Source organism: Ailuropoda melanoleuca, chromosome 12 (assembly GCF_002007445.2).
Source record: "Ailuropoda melanoleuca isolate Jingjing chromosome 12, ASM200744v2, whole genome shotgun sequence".
In the NCBI taxonomy this organism is placed as follows: Eukaryota; Metazoa; Chordata; class Mammalia; order Carnivora; family Ursidae; genus Ailuropoda; species Ailuropoda melanoleuca.
In genome coordinates, this window is record NC_048229.1 from 6,621,006 (window position 1) to 6,643,485 (window position 22,480).

Sequence of the window (22,480 nt, forward strand, 5' to 3'; positions counted from 1 at the left end):
CTAACAGCTGGGGACTTTTGTTCCAGCTTCTCTCTTCTGAAAGAATTCTGGAAATCCCAGCTGAGGATCCTGTGGCCTCCGAGTGATCATGTTTGTGATGGGCTTCAGTCATCACATGGAAATGTGCTGTATTCTGGGCATACCTTCCATGACAGTCCAGCAGGGTCGCCGTGGAAATCCAAACATATCCACGCCTGCGGTAGGCCCTTAGTCAACACCTCTTCATATGATCCGTCCACGGGCTCTTGTGAACACCACAGCCGTGTGCACCAGCAGACATAGGCTGATGCCAAGCCCACAGCAGCGCCGGCCTGTTTGTGGTGTTTTTTTAAATAAAGCTTCTGAATGAAGCCTGTGGTTTGCTTGGATTATTTACTGACCACAGCCTGTTAGACACCTCTTGGAAAACCAATTGTCATGACAGTAACTGAGACTTACCCCCAAAGAATTCAACAGATTATCCGATGAGATCGCATTATCTTTAATGACCTGTGTTCTGTTCACGTGATGCTGGGTAGCCAGCAGCTCCGAGTGGTGTGGTATGGGACGGTGGAGAAAACTGAGATCAGCTTATATAGGTGACTGTTTGTAGAGTCCATGAATACCAGTAAGACTACTGAACAGTCAAACATGCCAGATTTGGAACTAGGATTCCTGTTACTGTGGGCAAACTGGCTGCTCTAAGCACTTTTATGTGGATTGTTTTACTTAATCCACACAACAGTCCCAAAGTTATCCCTATTTTATTTATAAGGAAACTGAGCTTTAGAAATTAAGCAACTCGACTAATTAATAGAGCGGGCATTTGAATTTGTTCCACTTTAGAGCCCATGCTCTGTGTCAGCATATCTCTTCCTTTCCTTGCTTCTGAGACATCAAAGTCAACCTCAGCTCTGGGTGATCTTTTTCCTTTATTTGGTTTATGTGGAAAAGTGGCCTTCTCTATGTAGATGCAAATGGAGAAAGTCACCTTTCATTTATCCAGCAGATGTTTGTTGAGTGTCTGCTGGGCTGTGCTGGGCTTTGCAGGTCACAGTGCCAGACACAACAGGCCCCTGCTGTGGGGTTTCCTCTAACTCCGTCTTGCCCCAGTGATACTTGTCATGACATCAGGGCACTTCTGTAATGTCCTGGCTATGTCTGACCTCTGTCACCCTTCACATGCCCTTCCTGCCTGGAGTGCCTTAAACAATCTGCCTTGGTTCCTTAAATCAGTTTCACAAAAAGTTTCCCTTTTAGAGAAAAACAACATAGGCTTGACGTTTTAACATTTTTCCATCTTCAACAAAGGGTTAAAGCTGGAAAAAGTATATCATCCCAAATTCATAGAAAGCTGTATTCATAGAAAATTTAGAAACAAGTACCTTTAGTATTAAAAAGCAAGACAAAAATAAACTTAGTATTGGTCTTAAGAAACTAGAGAGGAGGGGCACCTGAGTGGCTCAGTTAGTTAAGTGGCTGCCTTTGGCTTGGGTCATGATCCTGGGGTCATGGGATCGAGCCCCAGGTTGGGCTCCCTGCTCAGCAGGGAGCCAGCTTCTCCCTCTCCCTCTGTCTCCCAGCTTGTGCTCTCTGTCAAATAAATATANTTAAAAAAAAAAAAAAAAAAAAAAAAAAGAGGCTAGGAAGGAAAGGTGCCCGGATGGCTCAGTTGCTGGAGCATGTGACTCTTGATTTTGAGCTCATGAGTTCAGGCCCCACGTTGGGCCTAGAGCTTACTTAAAATAAAAATTTTTTAAAAATTTAAAAAGAAACTAGGAAGGAAAGAACAGTAAACCAAAAGGAAGTAGGAAAAAAGAAATAGGATAAAATGTGAATTCAAGAAAATAGAGAACATCAAAAACAAAAGGGAAAAAACTAAAAGCTGGTTTAGGATCAATAAAATAAATTACCTTCCCAAGGTAATCTACAGTTAACACAGTCCCATTGGTCTTGTTTTAGAATTAGCCAAAATGATTTTTAAATGTGTTAAATAAATTAATTAAACCTACTTAAGTGTCTGTCAGTTGGGACTGATTGAATAAACTGGAATGCATCCATATAGTAGAATGACAGCAATTGCAAATACAAAGAAGGAAGTTCTCTGTTCTTTGCAAGGTGCAACACAGTGCATATAAAACACCGGTCTTTTATGTAAAAATAAAAGGGAGGAATAAGAACATACATTAACGTTTGCTTTCATCTGCATGTAGTAATGCTGGGAGAAGGATGCATTGCTAAACAGTGACAGTGCTTCCCTGCATGGTGGGAGTGGGGCCGGTGGGACAAGAGTTCAGTAAGGGAGATGCTTCCCTGGATGCTTATTTATTAATTTAATTTATTTTAAGGGACTGATTTATTTGACAGAAAAGGAGCATGCGAGCGTGCACGGGGCTGGGGGGGGTGAGGTTGGGAGGGGTGGGGGCGGAAGAGGCAGAGGGAGAAGGAGTCTTTTAAGCAGACTCTGGGCTGAGCCCAAGCCAGCGATGGGGCTTGGTCTCCAGACCCTGAGATCAAGACCTGAGCCCAAACCAAGAGTCAGATGCTTAACCAGCTGCTCCACCCAGGCGCCCCTCGATGCATATTTGTATTTAAATTTTTGGAACTATGAGAAGCATTGGCTATTCAAGAGTTTTTCAAAAAAGATTTCATTTATTTGAGAGAGAACGAGCGGTAGGGAGGGGCAGAGGGGGAGGGAGAAGCAGATCCCGTTGGGCAGGGAGCCCGACATGGGGCTCAATCCCAGGGCTCCAGGATCATGATGTGAGCCGAAGGCAGACGCTTCACTGACTGAGCCACCCAGGCACCCCTATTCAAGAATTAATTTAAGTTTATTATGTATAAAGAGGTGTTTTTTTGGTTTTGTTTTTTAAATCAGTAAGAAAAAGGTGAACATCCCAAATGAAAAGTGAGGGAAGTGCTTATCGTGGTACATCTCTACGGTGGACTCCTAGCCTGCCTCCGAAGCATGGCAGGGAAAGTGAACCCGAACAGCAGGGGCTGTCTCGGGGTGTTGAGAATACAGGCAAAACATTTATTTTTTGCTTATAATGTTCTTAAGTTCCTGCAGTGACTCCTCTCGGTCACGGGGCAGGGAGGGCCAATGTCTAAAGAAACAATGAAGAAAAAGGAAGAAAACGAGCACTCTGAAGAGCAGTGCTGGAAACCCGCACTAGCAGCTAGGACACGGATTGTGAAGTGGCGGGACTTGTAATGCTGTGGCCATAGCACAAGTCCTGACCTGAACTTTCAAACCTGTAGAAAGACTCACAGCTTGTTGCTGTGTGCCCAGGAGAGACTGTGGCAAAATGAGTATTTGGAATAGAAAAGTAATGGCAAAGGAAGGAATAATTCATAAATGCTGGTGGGTAATTTGGGAAATAATGTTTGCATAGTACATCAAACAGTGGCTGGGACAAAGAGTTGCACATTAAACAAGACTCATAGCTTTGAAGAGTTTATGGGAAATAAAATGTGAAGAATAGTGATCTTAACAGTCATGAGGAAACAGCCTCACAATGGAAAATATCAATAGAGTCAAATTATTTTAAAGAATTTACATTTTTTTTTAAGATTTTATTTATTTATTTGACAGAGAGACAGCCAGTGAGAGAGGGAACACAAGCAGGGGGAGTGGGAGAGGAAGAAGCAGGCTCACAGCAGAGGAGCCTGACGTGGGGCTCGATCCCATAATGCCGGGATCACGCCCTGAGCCGAAGGCAGACGCTTAACCGCTGTGCCACCCAGGCGCCCCAAGAATTTACATTTTCATGCAACCTACACTTAGGCCAAAAGCAAACTTGTGTGGATGCTCGAATATCTGTCCTTACTATGTGTGTGAGGTCGCTTTCCGTGGATGAAGATGTAAAGAAAGGAGGAAAAAACAGAGCAGCTGTTACAGTGTAGGGAGTATGGATGGATTTTTGTTTTCCTTCAACGGATGTACGGGTTTTATTTTTGTAGCAAATACTTATCTTGAAGCAGGAGAATCCCTCTGGAGTAATAAAGTATTTTCTAAGGAAGGGACTAATTAATTGGGTGGACAGACCAATGCCTCCCTAGTACACAGGCTTTTCATTACTGGGACATAGCAGATCACTCTGGTAACGTGTCACCCTGGTAAACTTCACCAATCTTTGGAGAAAACTCTTTAAAAGCTGAAGAGAAGGTAAAGAGAATAAGCTGTTGCGGGAACTGTGGAGTCCTGTACTTAACTATCTGTTGCAACTGCAAAGGATCAAGCCGTGGAATTATGTCTATCTCTTTATTTTTACGTTCTCCTTTTCCAGGTTGGTGGCACCAAGGCTGGTGTAGTCCGGTTTCTTGGGGAGACAGACTTTGCCAAGGGGGAGTGGTGTGGTGTGGAGTTGGATGAGCCTCTTGGGAAGAATGATGGGGCAGTTGCTGGAACCAGGTTCGTCTGGAGTCGGAATCTTGTCTCCTACCCGCACTGAAGGTGCTCAAGCAGATTTCACCAAGAGCTGCATTTTTTAAAAAGATTTATTTATTTATTTATTTGAGAAAGAGAGAGAGGGGCAGAGGGACGGACAGAAAGTCTTAAGCAGACTCCTCGCTGAGCGCAGAGCCCGAGGTGGGGCTCGATCCCATGACCTGGAGATCAGGACCTGAGCAGAAGCCAGGAGTCAGCACTTAACCGACTGAGCCACTCAGGTGCCCCAAGAGCTGCGTTTCTATTTTTTTTCTATTTCTTAAGACTCATCTGCTGATTTTTTTCCCCATTAGAATTGGAGCTGTTCTTTTGATTCTCTCTTTTAGTGATACATGTAATGCATTTGAGTAGATTTTGAACAATTTATGTTTAAGACTTTTTTTTAGAGCAATTTTAGTGTCATAGCAAAATTGAGCGGAAGATACAGAGAGTTCCCGTATGCCCCGTGCCCCCACTTTCCCCCATTATCAGCATCCTGCACCTGGTGGTGCGTTTGTTGCAATTGATGAACCCACACTGACACATCACTGTCTGAACCTCTCTGCTGTAGGTTTGTCAGATAGTAGAGATATTTATTCCCTTTGCACCTTAGGAGCACTTCAGTAGTAGATGGGCAATTCTGTCCTTGTGTATCCTATTGTTATTGATTAGTGTGTTTTCTAAAACATTATTGAGGTTATCAGCCTACATACATGTGAATGCTGCATGCTGGTGGACCGCCCTGGCTTACTGGTAGAATTCACAGCAAACCAGTCATGAGTGATAACCAAAAAACGATGCTTTTGTTTATAGTTGTTATTTCTCATAATTGAGTTTTTTGTCACTGCTTTTATTGTTGTTTTCAAAGGTATTTTCAGTGCCAACCCAAATATGGCTTGTTTGCTCCGGTCCACAAAGTGACCAAGATTGGCTTCCCTTCCACTACGCCAGCCAAAGCCAAGGCCGCCGCCGTGAGGCGAGTGATAGCAACCACGCCAGCCAGCCTGAAGCGCAGCCCTTCCGTCTCGTCTCTCAGCTCCATGAGCTCAGTGGCCTCCTCCGTGAGCAGCAAGCCCAGCCGGACCGGATTAGTAAGGCTCCCTGTTCTCTCTGCATGCCTCGACCATCAGGCATGATAAATGCCTTCTGCTGTTGATCCTGCTTTGCTTTCGGGGCTATTCACTTGCCTTGTACATGTTCGCTGTAGCTTGTGGAGGCCCATTCTAGGTTTCATAAAACAAAGCTTTAACCAGAAGACAAATTTAGAAATAGAGTTTTGAACATCACTTTCAAATTCTTAAGGCCCTAAGATGTACCAGTTCTTGCTGAGTCTGTAGTAACTACTGTTGAGTCTAATGTATGAGATGGTTTTTCTTTGAAATTATTTTGGGCACAAGAATGACAGGAAAGCTGGAGGAATCCTTTTCCTCAACGGCCTCGGTCTCTCTGACTTCAAACAATTTGAGAAACTAATGTATTTTGAGAAAAGGCATGTTCTTAGAACTTTAGTAGAATGTTAATAGACTCTAACCCACTGAAAGCAGTTAATATGTGGAGTGTCCCTGACTTGGGCCAGAGGACACGGAGGGGAACTAGTGGAACGTGAAAGGTTGCTAGGAAAAGTCTTGTCTTGTCTCCTCTCTCCATCTCCTCCTCTCCCTTCCGCTTCCTCTCTCCCCTTTTTTCCCATTTAGATCAGTAAAAATAGAATCATCAAAATCAAAATAGGCAGTGGCGGCTCATTCTGTTTGTTAATATGGTGTTTTAGTAGGGTCAAAACAATGACTTCTTGGCTCATCTCCTGCCAGTACATTTATTTACTTGAAGCGAGGCAAATACTGTTTATTTGTAAGACTGCGCTGCAATGGGTCTCTGTGTTAGGATGGTAAACTACAGACAGGAGGGGGAATGTTAAGTGGTGTGATCCCGAGTAAGGCTGCTGGCCCTTGGTCTCGTTTTGGCTTCTCTTCCGTGGTCCTTGGGACCTCTGGGAAGGGAAAGGGGGAGGAACCTTTCCTTTAGTGCAGGGTGAGGGAGGAGTGCTTCTCTGCCTGCCAGCTGGACTTTCTCTTAAGTTCTGGTAAAATAAATACCTGCTTGGACTTTTTCATTTTGCATATGAAAAGAAAGTCTACATCTTCAACAGAAAAGTGACAAATGGACTTTGGCAAGAAAAGCTTGATGAGAACAATGACATAGAAGTGAAGCCACTCCTCTTTGGACAAAGCCTCGTTCAGCAAACTCATGGACATCTAGTCTACTTTGTCATCCAGGAGCAAGTCCATGGAGGTGTTTTCTCTGGATTAGGAATTCTTTCTTGAGTAACTTTTATTATGTTGTAATTATAAGTGTCCATCTCTTTGGAAGATAACCAAGCTCTCCCCGGCTTCCCCCGGTCTCTCCTCTTTTCAGACCAGTTCTGATTCATCGTAGCTTACCTCACTCAGTGAAGAAGAGTGACAGAAAGGGGTCTTCTTACCTTGTAAACACCTTGTTTTCATAGATCTTTATAGAGGGTGGCTATAGTTTCTAAACCACAATTCACCATAAAAGAATATGCCAAACATACAGAAAATGTGACTTCCTAGAAACATATCCCCACAGCATAATCCCATGCATGTATATGAATAGCAATTCTTTAATGCAAAATGGTCTTCTGGAAGTATTGACACAGAGGTGCCCAAACTCTCTGTTTGCCTCGCACCTGCATGCCTATTATTTTATCATAGGGCCCCTAGCCAAAGAAATAGCTAACAGTTCTATTTATTAAGCCACTAGGTCCGAACAGCTTTATATTTATGTTCTAGCAATTTAGTAGCTGTTTGAAAAGAATGATACACATTAACTGAGAGAAAAAACATCTTTTATTCTCTCTTAAATAACCACACATATTAGGTTGTATGTGCGTGTTGGGCACTGCACATCCTTGTCAAACCTTGGAATCTTCTTGAACACTGCCACTTGCATTTCCTGTGACACGTTGATTTTTTTGCACAGTACTGGCTTTTTGTCATGGCAGCAGCCGAAACCTAGCTTTGGGAAGACACGGCGTTATTCAGAGGAATGGAATACAGCTGCCTCAGACTCGGCTGCCTCAAGCTGGTGGTCTGTCTGGTGTCCAACAGGTGTTGCAGTGTTTTCCTTGAAATTTGAAAATATTCCGCAGTGCCCCGTGACTTTGCTGCAGGGCCCTGGGGCATCTCTGTGCAGAGACTTCAGATTTAGTGCATTCATGAAGAAATGTTAGTACGAGAAAGTATAATTTTAACCATATAATGAAATTGGAAAGTTAAGGTCAGATGGTTAAAACAACACCCCTTCCCCCTTATGTTTAAGTAATTTAAGAAATTTCATTAAACAGAAACAGCAAAGGACAATTTGGGTTTGATTGGATTCCTCTGCTCTTATAGTTGTCAAATTGCCTATTAAAAAAAAAAGATTTCAGAGCGGGGGAAGGGGAGAGGAAGGGCAGAGGGGGAGAGAGAATCTCAGACTCCCTGCTGAGTCTGATATGGGGCTTGATCCCATGATCCTGAGATCATGACTTGAGCTGAAACCAGGAGTTGTACGCTCAACCGACTGAGCCACCCAGGCGCCCCTCAGATTGCCTAACTATTAACTGATGACAGATCCTCACTCTCCCTCCTAGCCAAGGGCTCCGACTGATGAAGGGCATTCAAGGGGCAGAGGAGGCTTTGATTGGGAGATGAAGTCAGGGCCCACTCATCCAGATCCAGTGATCTGTTCTCCATGTTGACGGCCTTGGACAAATGCATGCCAAGGGATGAGGCCTTTGCTGAATTCCCTCCCAACCCCTGGAGCCTCGTTTGGAAGAATGCTGTTCAGCTTTGCCCACGTTATCCATTACCATGATAGGAGGTTATTGTCTCTGTGTTTTCATCTGATGATTAGCCTCAAGATGGAGGAATCTTTATGGGAAGCAGCACAGAGCATCAGGGGACCCCCCGCCCCCCGACAGCTTTCTTTCTCCACCCCTTCGCCCACCGCCTTTCTGCCCCATCTCTTACTCACCACCCCCCCATAACACTTCTGAAGGCAGATAAGAGTTTCCTTCTTAATCTCATCCTCATAAATCTCTCTGGTGATTGAGATTCGGGTCCTCAAGTTCTGGATTCCTGGGTGAGATCTCTGGTGCCTTTCAATTTTTTTAAGTTTTTATTTAAATTCCCGTTAGTTAACATACAGTGTTATATTAGTGTCAGGTGTACGATACAAAGATTCAACACTTCCATACACCACCCAGTGCTCATCATGACAAGTTCACTCCTTAGTCCCCATGACCTGTTTCCCCATCCCCCCTCCCCCCGCGACCATCAGTGTGCTCTCGAGAGTTAAGAGTGTGTTTCTTGGTTTGTCTTTCTCTCTCTTTCCTCCCTTTGCTCGTTTGTTTTGTTTCTTAAATTACACATATAAGTGAAATCATATGGTATTTGTCTTTGACTGACTTATTTCCCTTAGCATAATATACTCTAGTTCCATCCACACCGTTGCAAATAGCAAGATTTCATTCTTTTTTTTATCTGTGCCTTTCACTTTGAAAGAAAGATGAAGAAAATCCTGACAAAATCCAACTGTTTAATCGATACAAGGAAGGTGTGTGACTCCAAGGGTGACCTCTTGGTTACTTAATGGTAATTAGAAGCTTAAAAAGTTGAAAAAAATCTCAGCCTCAAGTCTGAGGAGCGAAAGACTGACCAAAATGTCATAAGAAGAAGATACCTATTAATGAAGCTTGGATGGAAATGAAGTTTAGAAAAACTTGTTAAATGGGTTCTGTGAAATTTTCCTAGATTCCGACAAGGCCCTGTCAGCTGAGCTCAGGGTACCTTTGATTTGAGCTGCTTATTCTCCTTCTAAACATCTTTCTGATTGTTCCATGATTTCTTACATTGATGTGTTGTTTGTGATATTCACAGTCAGGAGGCACATGCTGTCTTGTTTCCTTGATGAAAAGCTTTTCCTAATAATTGAGAAGCTTGGGAGCCGGGACAGCACCTTTGCTTTGCTGAGGAGACGCCTGCCTGCATGCCTCGCGCCCTCCTTCCATCCCCGAAAGCATCATCGCCCTTCACTTCTTTAACTTTCCTTTGCAGTTGACTGAAACCTCCTCCCGTTACGCCAGGAAGATCTCCGGCACCACTGCCCTCCAGGAGGCCCTGAAGGAGAAGCAGCAGCACATTGAGCAGCTGCTGGCTGAACGGGATCTAGAGAGGGCGGAGGTGGCCAAGGCCACGAGCCACGTGGGGGAAGTAGAGCAGGAGCTAGCTCTGGCCCGGGACGGACATGACCAGGTGAAGTCTCGTGCTGACCTTGTTTCGGAGATGGTGATGGGTTCTAAGCTGATCCTGTGGAGATGGTGGTGCTTTCTAAGTTGAGGGAGAAGGCTGAGCAGCGCCCCCGGTGCTTGGAGCTCGGGAGCTAGTCTTGGGAGCACTGGAAATGAGCAGAAATGTCTTTGCTGGGCTTGTTTGAAGCTGTGACCTGGGGTACCACTTTGTATCGTTACAAAGATGAGGTTTTGTTCTTCTTGAGTCGACCTTAGTCTTTTGGTCTTTACATCCGGGTCTTCTGGCCTGTGTCAGGGGAGCTTGTTTTACTAGGACCTTACCAACGATGGCAACTCCTGTTTTGTAGGCTATCCTTTGTATGCATTTCAGCTTCAAAAAAGATGAGCGTTGTTTTATCATTGCCCTCTGTTGCTTTAATGGTGTGGTTTTTCATCATTTAGTTTCCAGGAATGCGGCCGAGAAGTAACCTCTTAAAGATTGTAGAAGGCATTTCAGTGTGAAAAGGTTTTAGGGTCATGGCAACTCACAATGGTACCACTTAGCTGTAGCTCTTTGGAGGCATCCCTGGGTCTGTGTCTGGGTCAGAGAGAGGCCACTCACTGACACCCTTGCCTTTCCCAGCATGTCCTGGAATTGGAGGCCAAGATGGACCAACTGCGAACAATGGTGGAGGCTGCTGACAGGGAGAAGGTGGAGCTTCTCAACCAACTTGAAGAGGAGAAAAGGTGACCTCAAACTGTTCCTCGGTGCAAGTGTGGCCTTTTCCTTTTAAATGACCTTAGGAAAATGTTCTCATTATGGCGCCACCCCTCAGACTGTGTATTCAGTGGAAATGAAACTCTTTGTACTTCATGAGGAGGGTTTGCTTGGATTTGACTTTTTTTGAGAAGTTTGGAATCATCTAGACATACCCTGCTTCATTTAACAGCTGTTTATTGAGCCCTTGCTATGTGCCAAACATCCTTTCGAGGATGACCTCAGTGTCGTGAGATTAATTCAAACCCGGCTTCTACCTGGAACTATTTTTGGTGAGAGGATATTGTGGGTCCAAGTTACCTAGTATTTGTGAAACACCTTCTGTGTATCTAGTAAACACTGGTGAGTGATACAAGGTCCCTGTCCCTGGGAAACTTAGTACCTTATTAGGAAAACAAAGCTTCTGTGGGAAGCAGGTAGGGCATTATCCAGGTCAGAATGGAATCGAGTGCTAAAGTGTGAGACAGAAAGCAGGTTTGGTTCCTACAGGTTTCTTGAGGCTGTGAACCAACACGATCTCTGAAAAAGGTGTCTGCATGGAAACCATTGGAACATTTCTGGGTAGTGGGACATTTGTTCTCTCTTGCATTTGATGCCATCTTCTGTCCTTTCTGATGGCAGCAACTTAATTCAGTAACTGTCTGATCTGTGAGTTCTGGATGATCAGAGGTGTGCTGCTGTGTTAAGGGGTATAGCAGAGACATCATACAATCTCTTACCAAGGAAATTGTTTTCTCACTAGAAAGAGAAACACAATACCTAGGAAATTCTCTTCACATCTTAAGAATGGGTACAAATAAATGAGAGATAGTTAACAGGACTTTTCTAGGCCCTTCTGAATGCCAAGGCACCAGTACCATTTGCTTCGGCTCTTGAGCCAGCTCTTGGTCTGCTGACTACTGGGAAGGAGAAGTGTCCTCCCAGCCCTCCAGTGAGCTTGAGGGGTATAAATTATTTGCGATTATATTTCTGATTTCACAGAGTAGAATTTTTCTTAATTTTGCCAGAAATGCTGGTGAGTTTGTCAGTTTTGATTTTTGTAGACAGGTCATGAACTTTGTCCCCTTTTCTTCCTTACACTCAAAGTTATGAAGATTTATATCACGGATGTTATCTGAATTTTGTAAATCTTCAGGATATCATAGTTCATTGACTTGGTGACAGCACTGATTGAAACCCATACCCAAATCAGAGATTTTTTTTTTTAAAGATTTTATTTATTTATTTGACAGAGATAAAGACAGCCAGCGAGAGAGGGAACACAAGCAGGGGGAGTGGGAGAGGAAGAAGCAGGCTCATAGCAGAGGAGCCTGATGTGGGGCTCGATCCCATAATGCCGGGATCACGCCCTGAGCCGAAGGCAGACTCTTAACTGCTGTGCCACCCAGGCGCCCCCCAAATCAGAGATTTTTAAAATGTGAAAAAAAAAATGACTCAAGTTGTTCATAACCTAATTCTCCCAGGCTTAGGGCAGGTACTAGTATTTTTCTGGGGCTTTCTGCGTGGGTAGCCCGCTAGCCTCATCCTAACATATCCGACGTGGGGTGGTATAAAGAGAGATTGGTTTTCTGTCCCACATTCCCCTGTGTTCTGAAATTGAAAAGTAGAAATTACAGACTTGAGGTCTCAGAACTTGTTTCTGTGGTAATCAGACCTTTTCCCTTTAGGCTGGTCCTGTCTGTTGGTTGTGACCAAGGGAAACCGGGTGGTTTTTCTCAACTCTTACCTCATGCCTCCTGGAATCAGTACCTGGCTAAAACATTGAAATTTCCGAAATAGAATAGAGCTCTTAGGTTTCTAAACCAGATGCCTAAAAATGCATTTCTTTGTTTTCTTCCACCATCATCTGTTACATTCACCAGGGTATTGATTATAGATCCTTTTTTTTTTTTTTTTGTAAGGCACATGTATTCCTTGGTTACTTAAGTGCTCTGTTTTGATTTCGTTTCACAGGAAGGTGGAAGACCTGCAGTTCCGGGTTGAGGAAGAATCCATCACGAAAGGCGATCTTGAGGTAAAACCCTTCCGGCTCTCTACACCTTTTATGGGTATTAGCATTCACAAATACAGATGAGATCATTGTGCCAGCACAGGCCCGCAGAGGGAATGGAAGGAGCCCCAGCCTCAGGCTGGGCTGGGCTGTGGGCGTGGCTTCAGCTCAGGTGCTAGAGCGGGTCCTTGGGCCTGGGACTATGGTGTCCCGACTCCAGTGACCCAGTCACATTTTTACTACTCTTTTCTTGCACCTCAAAATTCAAAACCTTGAATTGGAATTGATTAATCGGGTCATAAATCTGGCAGTGTGTCTAAGTGAGACTCTAGATTTTCCTCTGATGATCAGAAATGGCATCGTAAAGAGCATTTTTAACTTCATCATAATAGTCCCCAAAAAAGTTCTGTGCTTTTCTCAGCTTTGCTTTTCAGTTGAGCAGGATCAATTTTTTATAACCTTGTAAAAGGAATAAATACATGTTCTAGTAATTAATTTTTTTTAAGTAATTACCTGAAGAAAAAACGAGCAATTTCTATTTCAGCTTCTTTTACTTCTGTGGCTTATTTTACGTTCACAGGGACTTCCTTTAGTATCAAGTTTCTCATCTTCAAACAATTATTCATATTAGTTTTTTAATTAGATGCCAGGTTTGCATGATTTTGACGCTTTTTAAACCACTGCTAGATATATGACATGACAAATATGAATTATGAAATTATTCAAATTTTGGGGATTTCTGGTACTTTACTCTGTAATATTTTTATAAAACTTACATTTGCCTGTGCAGTTCCCAGAATACACATTTTGCTGCCGTTACAAGTTCAGAGTTATTGGCGGTCCAAACCATGCTTCCATTTCAGGGGCCCTTCCAAATAGGAATCCTAGTTCTTTTGGAAATTGTCTTCCTAGTCAACAGAGAGAAAGGAAGACATTCTCTGAGTTCTAGTTTTATAAGGCCCAGAATTTAGTGGATTACTCATAATTCAAGAGTTACCTTCTTTGCTCATTTCATATACAGTCACATCCCTTTAGTTGACTTTCGTGTTGTTCTCATCCATTTAAAAACACCCCAAAGTCTCATTAGAAGTTTCATATCCTCATCCGATTCATGTGAGACACAGCCGAAGGTGTACTGGGAGGGGCAAGTGAAATTTTCCCATCAGCAAGAGGCCGGCATTAGGCTGTCTGGTAAACTCACTTGAAATTTCATCAGAGTTGTTTTGAAACCCTAACACATAATCGAAACTTTAGTGGAATCTCTCCTTTTGTTGTTAATTTTTTTATTTTTTTACTGATAGCAAAAGAGCCAGATTTCTGAAGATCCTGAGAATGTAAGAGGGCACTTAACTGTGTGGAGATTTCCCTTGTTAACACAGATTGATGACAGATTAAAATGCTTATTGATATACTCAAATACTAACTGCATCATCTGATCTGAGACATTGACTTTAATATTTCTGTGCATGTGGCTTTCAGAGCAGTTACATTTGTGTTCTGAAGAAATTGTATGTAATGACTAAGCTGTGTAAATCCATTTATGAAGGCATAAACAAAGTTTTCTTTATAAAGAATTATGCCAGAAAGAAAAAAAAAGGATTTGTCTGGGAGCCTGGCCTTCTTCACTTAACTCATAATGTCTTCTTGTTTTAATAGAGTCATTCTAAAAGAGAGGATAGCTAACTGAAATATAAAACACATAAGATGAAGGAAGTAGAGAAATTCTGCAGGAAAGTTTCCCCAAGTGGTCTAATTTTATTCCCAAGAGAGAAGGGCATTTGGAGGGTCAGACTGATTGCCTATTTGTGCGCTCCCCCTGGTGGCCAGTGCCTGTCAGTGCAGGTGGCTGGAAATTCAGGCGTCCGCGTGTTTGGCTGCAGGATTTTCCTGAGTTGGTGAAACTAGAGACGAGCATTCTTCAGTGAAGACATCATGTGCTTTAAATTTATTATTATCGAAGTGAGATTTTTCTAGTAGCCGTGCTACCAGCCAAGTAGGTGTATCTTTTCCCTCCTCCCTCTCACGAAGATCAAACAGCCAACTTTGGACCATAGCCTCCGAAGATCAAACAGCCAACTTTGGACCATAGCCTCCAAATCGTGGCTTCCTCGGCACCCTGCTGGCTGTGATGCCAGTCCAAAGAACCTCGCAACCTTTGGCTTTGCTTTACCACCATAAGAGAGAATTAAAACAAAGATTTTCCTTCCTCCCACCTCCTGGGGGCCAAAATAGACAGCTTAAGGCCGAACTTTTAAAAAGCCTCCGTTCTGAAGGTTTCCTTTTTGTGAAGCTACTTCAGTGATCTGGGTCTCTTCTCTCCTCCCAAAACAGGCTCCCGCTGCACCCGGTGTCAGTCTGCATGGGATCTCCCTCCTGCCTTTCTTGTGCGCTTCTTGCAGAGCCTTTGCTTTCCCTCTCAGTCCCTGTCCCAGGACTTCCCTCTTGGGATGCTCTGTCTTACTGTGAGAAAGGGATACTTTTACAAGGAGGGTTGTCCTGTCCAGTGTAACGTTTTTCCCACACACTGAGGCATGGAAGTGGATTGAGAGCTCCCGTGCTGCTGATCGCTCAGACAGCTGGAGAGTCCCAGATGGTTTGTGTGCATACCCACCAACAGGGAGGTATTGCAGTGATCTGGAAGGTCTCGGAGTGGGAAGAAGATCACATTCAGTGGATATTTGCTTTTTATCTGGAAGTAGCAACCTTTCACCAGAGGACACTGAACTCAGTGTCAGGAGGTGAAGAAAGCTTCTGTTGCCTTTTGCTTTTTACTGTTAGTTTTGGATTTCAGTTCTTGAGGCTGTGATCCCAATTAAGTAGATCTGGATTAGATTCTCTTGTAAAAGCAGATAAATTGAACAATTTCTGTCTAAGGCACATTTGGACCAAGGGGACTGTCCAGACAGTTAGGTTTTGAATTTTATTTCACTATTTCTGTTGAGTGTATAGAGCTGAAGCAGATGAAGAAATTAAAAAAAAATTTTTTTTTTTTGGTTCACCTTTTAAATATTCCACGATGGTTTATACCTGGTTTACAAGCATGCTGACCTCTTTTATGTGTTGAAATCCCTAGAGGACCATCGGAGTCAGTAAAAGATGTTTATAACATAACATGATCCACCGTCTACTTAAGCTCTGTGCTATCTGCTGTTACTTTATTTAGAGAGTGTTGTCATTTTTGCGTTGCCCATAATTGTCCAGACACAGATCTGTCCTTAGAATCACAAAATATTTAAATTAATGTAAGTGACTAGAAGCTGCTCGGAACAGTTTTGTCACTTGGTTCTGCTGATAACCTCTTGGGTAGGGGAGGTGAGTCGGAAAGAGGTATGTTCAAACTGATAACTAGATTATTTCCCGTTGATTAAGACTCTGCTGTTACAAAGAGATTGCCTTCTGGGTTCTCCATCAGGAGAACTTACATCTAAATTAAGTGATGATGGGGAGTCTCTGAAGTTTTGAGGCAGTTAGGATCTTACCATTACCAGCTCTTTTTGCATGGAGCTCAAACTCATGCCTTGGTGCTGAGTCACCCATTTCTCGCTCTTGTGCTGATAATGACTTGTCCTTGGATGGAGAAGGTGAGCCCTTCACCAGCTCTCTGACTTCTCTCCTGATCTGAATCTCAGAGATGGAGGCTGTCAAACATAATTATTACTGAATTTTCCCCTTATAAATATGATCCCCTCTTTTTTTGCCTTGGTGACACATAGTTTTTGGAAAACCCACTGTTGGAAGGAAACTGGGGAACTGGGAAATGTTGCTAAGAATGCCAGACCCTTTTTGCTCATCTCAGCAAAGGCCACTGGTGTGATTTTCTCAGCTCTAGTTTCTGGATTCCCTTCATTAGGCTTAATGCTTCACGCTTGTTCACATCAAATTGTACGCCATAGCGCTGGGAGCTGCCCTCAGGACTTGCGGAACACTTGTAAGATTTATGAGCTTGTGTCTGCCATATTTAGGGTATAGCAGTGGTCATTTTGAGGGTCGATTTACTTGTTAAAGTCACCGAGTCAGTTACATACACATTAATTTCAAATAGCTGTTGTGGGGAGGGGGATAATGATAGTTTAGAGAATATTAACGAATCTAATTTGTGCTGATCAACCTCACTTATCAATATAACTTATATTTGGCTGCACGCATCTGACACTGCTCATCCTGCCTCATGTGTTTCCACTTTTGTCTTTCTCAGTAGACTAGCTTACGTCCCCTGCCCACCTCATCCTTCCATCCTATAGTGTTCATCCGCACCCCCAGCCCCCCATCTCAGCCCATCCTCTGACCCTCTCCATTTCCCTTTTCGTTCATCCTTTGGCGGAAGGTACTGGTGGCTCAGCCTGCATGCTGCTCTCTCTCCTCTTGTGCTGGCATGTCATGGTGGCACTGTTGTGTTCTCTTCCTCTTCCTTTTTACTAACAGACGCAGACCAAACTGGAGCATGCCCGCATTAAGGAGCTTGAACAGAGCCTGCTCTTTGAAAAGACCAAAGCTGACAAACTCCAGAGGGAGTTAGAAGACACTAGGGTAATGGTTTTCACTGTTTAATGAAGCAGACCCGTGTATGTGAATGGTGATGCCTCGGGGGACGTGCCTTGCAGTTGGCCTAAGCCTTGACCCAGTGGTTCCACCTGAGTTTGGTCTTTGTGCTGTTTAGGTGCTCACGAGCGTAGACTGATGGGTAGGCACAGGTGTGTCACGTCCAGTCTTTTGTCCAAGGTAAAGACTCATTCCTTTGGTTAACTCAACCAGAATCCGGATCAGAAACTCGGCAACTGTAAGTGGACTACGTGGACGTCCACAGCCACATTCGAGGCTCTTTGTGTTAATACCTCGAAATACATTTCTCCAGTTTGCCACAAGCAGTCAATTGTCCTCTTGTTCTCATATTCCCAGTGACAGGGATTTCTGAAGAATTTTTGTTATTGTTGTTTTACTTTACCTCTCTTTTCCTGCCTTCTTCCCTGACCTGTTGGGGGAATCGAAACACTGGCTCTTTTGAATGAGAGTTAAGGACTTTCGTCCCAGTGACCTTTTTTTCTTCATACCTGATCTACCTTTGCATTTCCCTCCTTTCTGTCACCAGTAGGTAAAAATCTCAGCAGTTAGGAGGGAAAAGTGTGCTGAGAACAGAACAGCTTTCTACAACCCCAGTTCACTGTCTTTGGCCCTGGGAGCCAGAGCATTAGTCACGTTTCCACTTACTAATGTATTAAAGCACCTGTGTAATGCTTCCTTGGTGCCAGGCATTGTTCTGAGCGCTGCACCAGTATTACCTTATGTGGTCTCACCTCAGCCCCGAGGGAGGTGGTAGCATTGCCCCCATTTTACAGATGAGGATGCTGAGTGATGGAGAGGTTAAATAATTTGCCCAGGGTTACACAGCTAATAGTAATAGTGGAGTCAGGATTTGTATCTAGAACATTTGGCCCCAGACTCTGTGCTCTTGACCACCACAGGATGGAGTCTGTCTGTTACGGAGGTAGTTCTGTGCTGAAAAATTTCATAATTAATCCGAATCATTTACATATAAGAGGACATGTGTATATATACCTTTTAAATCACAAATTTGACTGTCAATGGCTAAATTGCCCAGCTCCTTAATATAAAATTTAAAAAATTACTGTCTCTGATCAAATTTGGTATCCTGATTTCTTTCTTTTGAATTATTAGTATTTGTAGAAATTTCTTTCGTTGAGAAATCATTGACTGATGTAAAAAATCTAGATAATGGAGTAATTTTTCTTTAAATCATAAGCTTTTATTTATTAAGAAGAAAGAAAATGTTCTCAGCCTCAAAAGTAAAGGTATCTCCTATATACTTGGTAAGAGAAAAATCCTGGTAGTTTGGTGATGTTTCTCCGTTACCTGAGAGCCAAAGACTTGATCTGGGAAATACAAGGGACTGATAATAAGATTGGGCTCCTTTTAGTGGGAATGGCTCTTGAAGCATTTTTTTTTTAAACCTGTGAACTCCTCCTGTGTACCTTTGTCAGCACACAACTTGGTTGGATGCCTTTTTTTTCCCCCTGTGGATAGGAAGGCATCCACTTCCAGCACGGTTTATCCGACTGTTCCAGATTCAAGCTGTTTTCTTTCTGTAAGAAGTCTGCCTTTTGTTTGATCCTCACTCTTGCTTGGCCAAGTGTGAAACCAGCCAATGAGCCAGTCGAGTTTCCTATCACCTACCTTCCTTTTAGGAAGTGCTGTAGAATACCTCTGAGCCAGTAAGTCCAGTTTACAAGCAGGGTGTTTGCTGCCGCAGAGGAAGTCGAGAAAGTCGCAAGAATAAGAAATGATACCTGACTTTTATGGCCTCACCCTGGTGGGAGAGGCAGACACGTAGCTTTGCTCGAGGGCAGACTTTGGGAAGTAAAACAAAACATGGAAGAGGTATGGAAATGTCACAGTGTAATCACTGTTCTTTTTTTCACTTATTTTTTACTTGACATTGACTAATAACTCTTATCCTGTTGGATTTATTTATGTTCCAGACTTTGTAGCATTGGGGTTTATTAATATTTTGTACCTTATTTTGTGACAACAAACACTTGGACGCCTCACCCCCTGCCCCAGAAAAAAGTACGTAAATAAACATCTTTAACCTGGAACATCTATAACCCTGACACACACCAATTACAGCCCCACCCCGAAATAGTTAATGACTTCCTCTTGCAGTTTCGGAGACTCGATTGCTTTCTTCTCCTAGTCTTTTGTGGACATGTTCATGTTCGTCCATATCACAGGTGGACAGAGGAAGCGAAGGAAACACACCCATCGCTTTCTGTCCCAGTAAAGGCAGTGAGGGAGAGAAGCCTTCAACCTGGAGGAGTTTTGATTCTTAAAATCTGTTTTTAAATTATTCATGTTCCCTTCTCTTTCCCAGGTTAGTCCAGTAATTGATTTTTATACCTGAAGTGACTTATTCCCACATATTTTGTGTCCTACACTGACTGGCTAACAGGTATTAGAGGGAAGTCATTTCTTAAGAATAAAAGGACACAGGTCAAGAAACTGTTTTTCCTAGCCCTGGGGTGTGAAAAAAAAAAAAAAAAAAAGCAGGCTCTTGGGTGCTGTCCCAGAGCTCAGGTAGAATCAAAACATGTGGGAGTGAGCGGGAACCTGCCTCCCAGGAGATAGATGTGCATCTGAAAGTCTGAGAACCACTGGGTTAGGGGAACAAGATATGTACATTAAAATGCCAATGGATTATGAAATCTAAAAGGGGGAACTCTCTAAAGATTCATATATATAATTGCAGGTAAGTAATTGTTCTTATTTTGTCTTTCTAAAAAAAGGTTAGTAAATTATTCCTTCGTTATCCAGCTAAACCTCTTTCTACAGCTGATTCATTGAAACATTTGATAGGTAATTTCACACCTTTTATGCCAGTGATAGCCACAGAGATATACCAACTGCATTTATATCATCGAAATTCTCTGCCACCCACATTAATATACTTTTTTAGTAGATAAAAAGAAACAGGCAAAATTAATAATATATTTGATTTAAGCCAGTTTATCCAAAATGATATCATTTCATCATGTAATCAGTATAAAAGTTATTAACAAGATATTTTATGTTCTTTTTTCCCCCTAAGTCTTCAGAATCTGCCTGTGTTACCCTTACAGCATCTGTCACATTTCTGGTGCTCAGTAGCCTTGTGTACCAGGTAGCACAGTTCTTTAAAATCACCTGCAGTAGATAGGTGAGCGTTTACACGTGCCAGGTAAACCAGAGGAGGGAAAAACCAGGTAAAATGAGGAGGCTTCTGTCTTCCCTCAGCTGGACATACCTGAGAACTTTGAAAGCTGTTCTTTCTGTTAACTTACTATCAGTTGATGGGCACTTCTCTAAGTTTCTTTAGAGGAAAAAGAAATAAGTCTGGAATAAGTTAAATTCCATATCAGTTTTCGATTTCTTGAGCATCTCAGGGTGGTGGAAGTTTGCCAAAGATGATGACTTTGGGGTTCTCAGAATGGGGCTTCCTCCATGACGGCAGTTAGGGGTGGGTGAGCCTGCAGGCGTTCACGGTAGCTCGATGGCTGCCTGAGGTGGGGGAGTTATTAAAGATCTTCAAGGTTAAAGAAAATCGTCAGTGATTGGTTATTTACATGCTTTGTTTTTCTTTGGACTGCGGTTACTAGGTGGCTACAGTGTCGGAAAAGTCCCGTATAATGGAACTAGAAAAAGACCTAGCGTTGCGAGCCCAGGAGGTAGCTGAGCTGCGGAGGAGGCTAGAGTCCCATAAGCCTGTTGGGGATGTTGACATGTCACTCTCCTTTTTGCAAGAGATAAGCTCTTTGCAAGAAAAATTAGAAGCTGCCCATGCTGACCACCAGAGAGAAATCACTTCTCTGAAGGAGCAGTTTGGAGCCCGAGAAGAAACACACCAGAAGGAGATAAAGGCTCTTCAGGGTGCCACAGAGAAGCTTTCCAAAGAGAACGAGTCGTTGAAAAGCAAGCTAGATCATGCCAACAAGGAGAACTCCGATGTGATAGCCCTGTGGAAGTCCAAGCTGGAGACGGCCATCGCGTCCCACCAGCAGGCGATGGAGGAGCTGAAGGTGTCCTTCAGCAAGGGGGTCGGGACAGAGACAGCAGAATTTGCAGAGTTAAAAACACAGATAGAGAAGATAAGACTAGATTACCAGCACGAAATAGAAAATCTGCAGAACAAACAAGACTCTGAAAGGTCTGCTCACGCTAAAGAGCTAGAAGCCCTCAGAGGGAAGCTGATGGCAGTCATTACAGAGAAGGAGAGCAGCCTGGAAGCCCTCAAGGCGAAGCTGGACAAAGCGGAAGACCAGCATCTGGTAGAAATGGAGGACACCTTAAACAAATTGCAGGAAGCTGAAATAAAGGTAAAGGACCTAGAGGTTCTACAAGCCAAATGCAGTGAACAAACCAAGGTTATTGATAATTTTACATCACAGCTCAAGGCCACTGAAGAAAAGCTCTTGGATCTTGATGCACTTCGGAAAGCCAGTTCCGAAGGTAAATCGGAAATCGAGAAACTTAGACAGCAGCTTGAGGCAGCTGAGAAACAGATTAAAAATTTAGAGATTGAAAAGAATACTGAAAGTGGCAAGGTTTGTATTGGTGTCCTCCATACTTTTATTTTCTGTTTGTCAGTCTCACTTTGCATTGTATGTCACTTCTGAGAGGAGCTCATTCATCTTCCAAATTCTCGATTTAATTACAGCAGATTTCCCAGCTGCATACAGAGTCCTCTGAGTATCTTGAGCATGGTTTCATTTGAGGAGATTAGAGAAAATTATGGCTCAACTAGGTTAATTTATTTTGGTTTCCTAGTGTCTGGGTACTTTATGACTTTGTCTCTGGGCTGTGCTCTGTAATCTGTTTAAGCTTGGTTCCAGTCTGTAATTTCTTTTTAAAGATTTATTTATTTGAGAGAGAGTGTGAGAGCACATGCTCAGGAGGAGGGGCAGAGGAAGAGAGAGAGAGAGAATGTCAAGTAGCCTCCCCACTGAGCACGGAGCCCAACACGGGGCCCAGTCCCACGAACCTGAGATCATGACCTGAGCTGAAATCAAAAGTCAGATGCTCAACCGACTGAGTCACCCACGTGCCCCTGTAATCTCTTTTAAAATAGAGAACTCCCTAAGATGATGGTGTTAAGGTAAATGAAGGAACAGACAAGAAAGAGGCTTATATGATTATATCCTCCTCCTTTCCCATTTACCTCATTGTCCTATGCATAAGCTTATATACAAACACGCTGAGTGCCACGTGCTTGTTGTAAACGGAGGAATAAGGTTAAGAGCCTGGAGCCCTTTGCATTGCTGCTTCTGTCCCATTGGAGAGCTTTTCCTATGCCGCAGTGAGAATATGTTCTATTCCCTGTCTTTTTGAGGAAAGACAGACAAGTATGCTTTTTGTCAAGGCATAGGAAATTGCCTGAAACATTTGCCAGCTACATCCCTTTCTGATTAGCCTTGTCAGATGTCATCTTCATCTTTAAGGACTGTTTGAGCAATGAATGCTCCCAGTCCT

At 43.2% G+C, this 22,480-nt stretch overlaps 1 protein-coding gene across 14 annotated transcripts in view; it reads left to right on the top strand.

The window, feature by feature from the left end:
• Positions 1–22,480, top strand: part of CLIP1 (CAP-Gly domain containing linker protein 1) — a 96,581-nt gene that overhangs the window by 27,597 nt on the left and 46,504 nt on the right. For 6 of the 14 annotated variants that reach the window (XM_019800694.2, XM_019800696.2, XM_019800661.2 and 3 more), the window contains exons 4-11: positions 4,269–4,393; positions 5,277–5,499; positions 9,523–9,720; positions 10,339–10,442; positions 12,427–12,487; positions 13,765–13,797; positions 16,886–16,990; positions 20,611–21,555. In XM_019800694.2, the coding sequence (XP_019656253.1) occupies positions 4,269–4,393; positions 5,277–5,499; positions 9,523–9,720; positions 10,339–10,442; positions 12,427–12,487; positions 13,765–13,797; positions 16,886–16,990; positions 20,611–21,555 (1,794 nt within the window). The remainder of the gene's footprint in view (positions 1–4,268; positions 4,394–5,276; positions 5,500–9,522; positions 9,721–10,338; positions 10,443–12,426; positions 12,488–13,764; positions 13,798–16,885; positions 16,991–20,610; positions 21,556–22,480) is intronic. The other 8 variants (XM_019800702.2, XM_019800706.2, XM_019800687.2 and 5 more) reach the window with 4 other exon arrangements.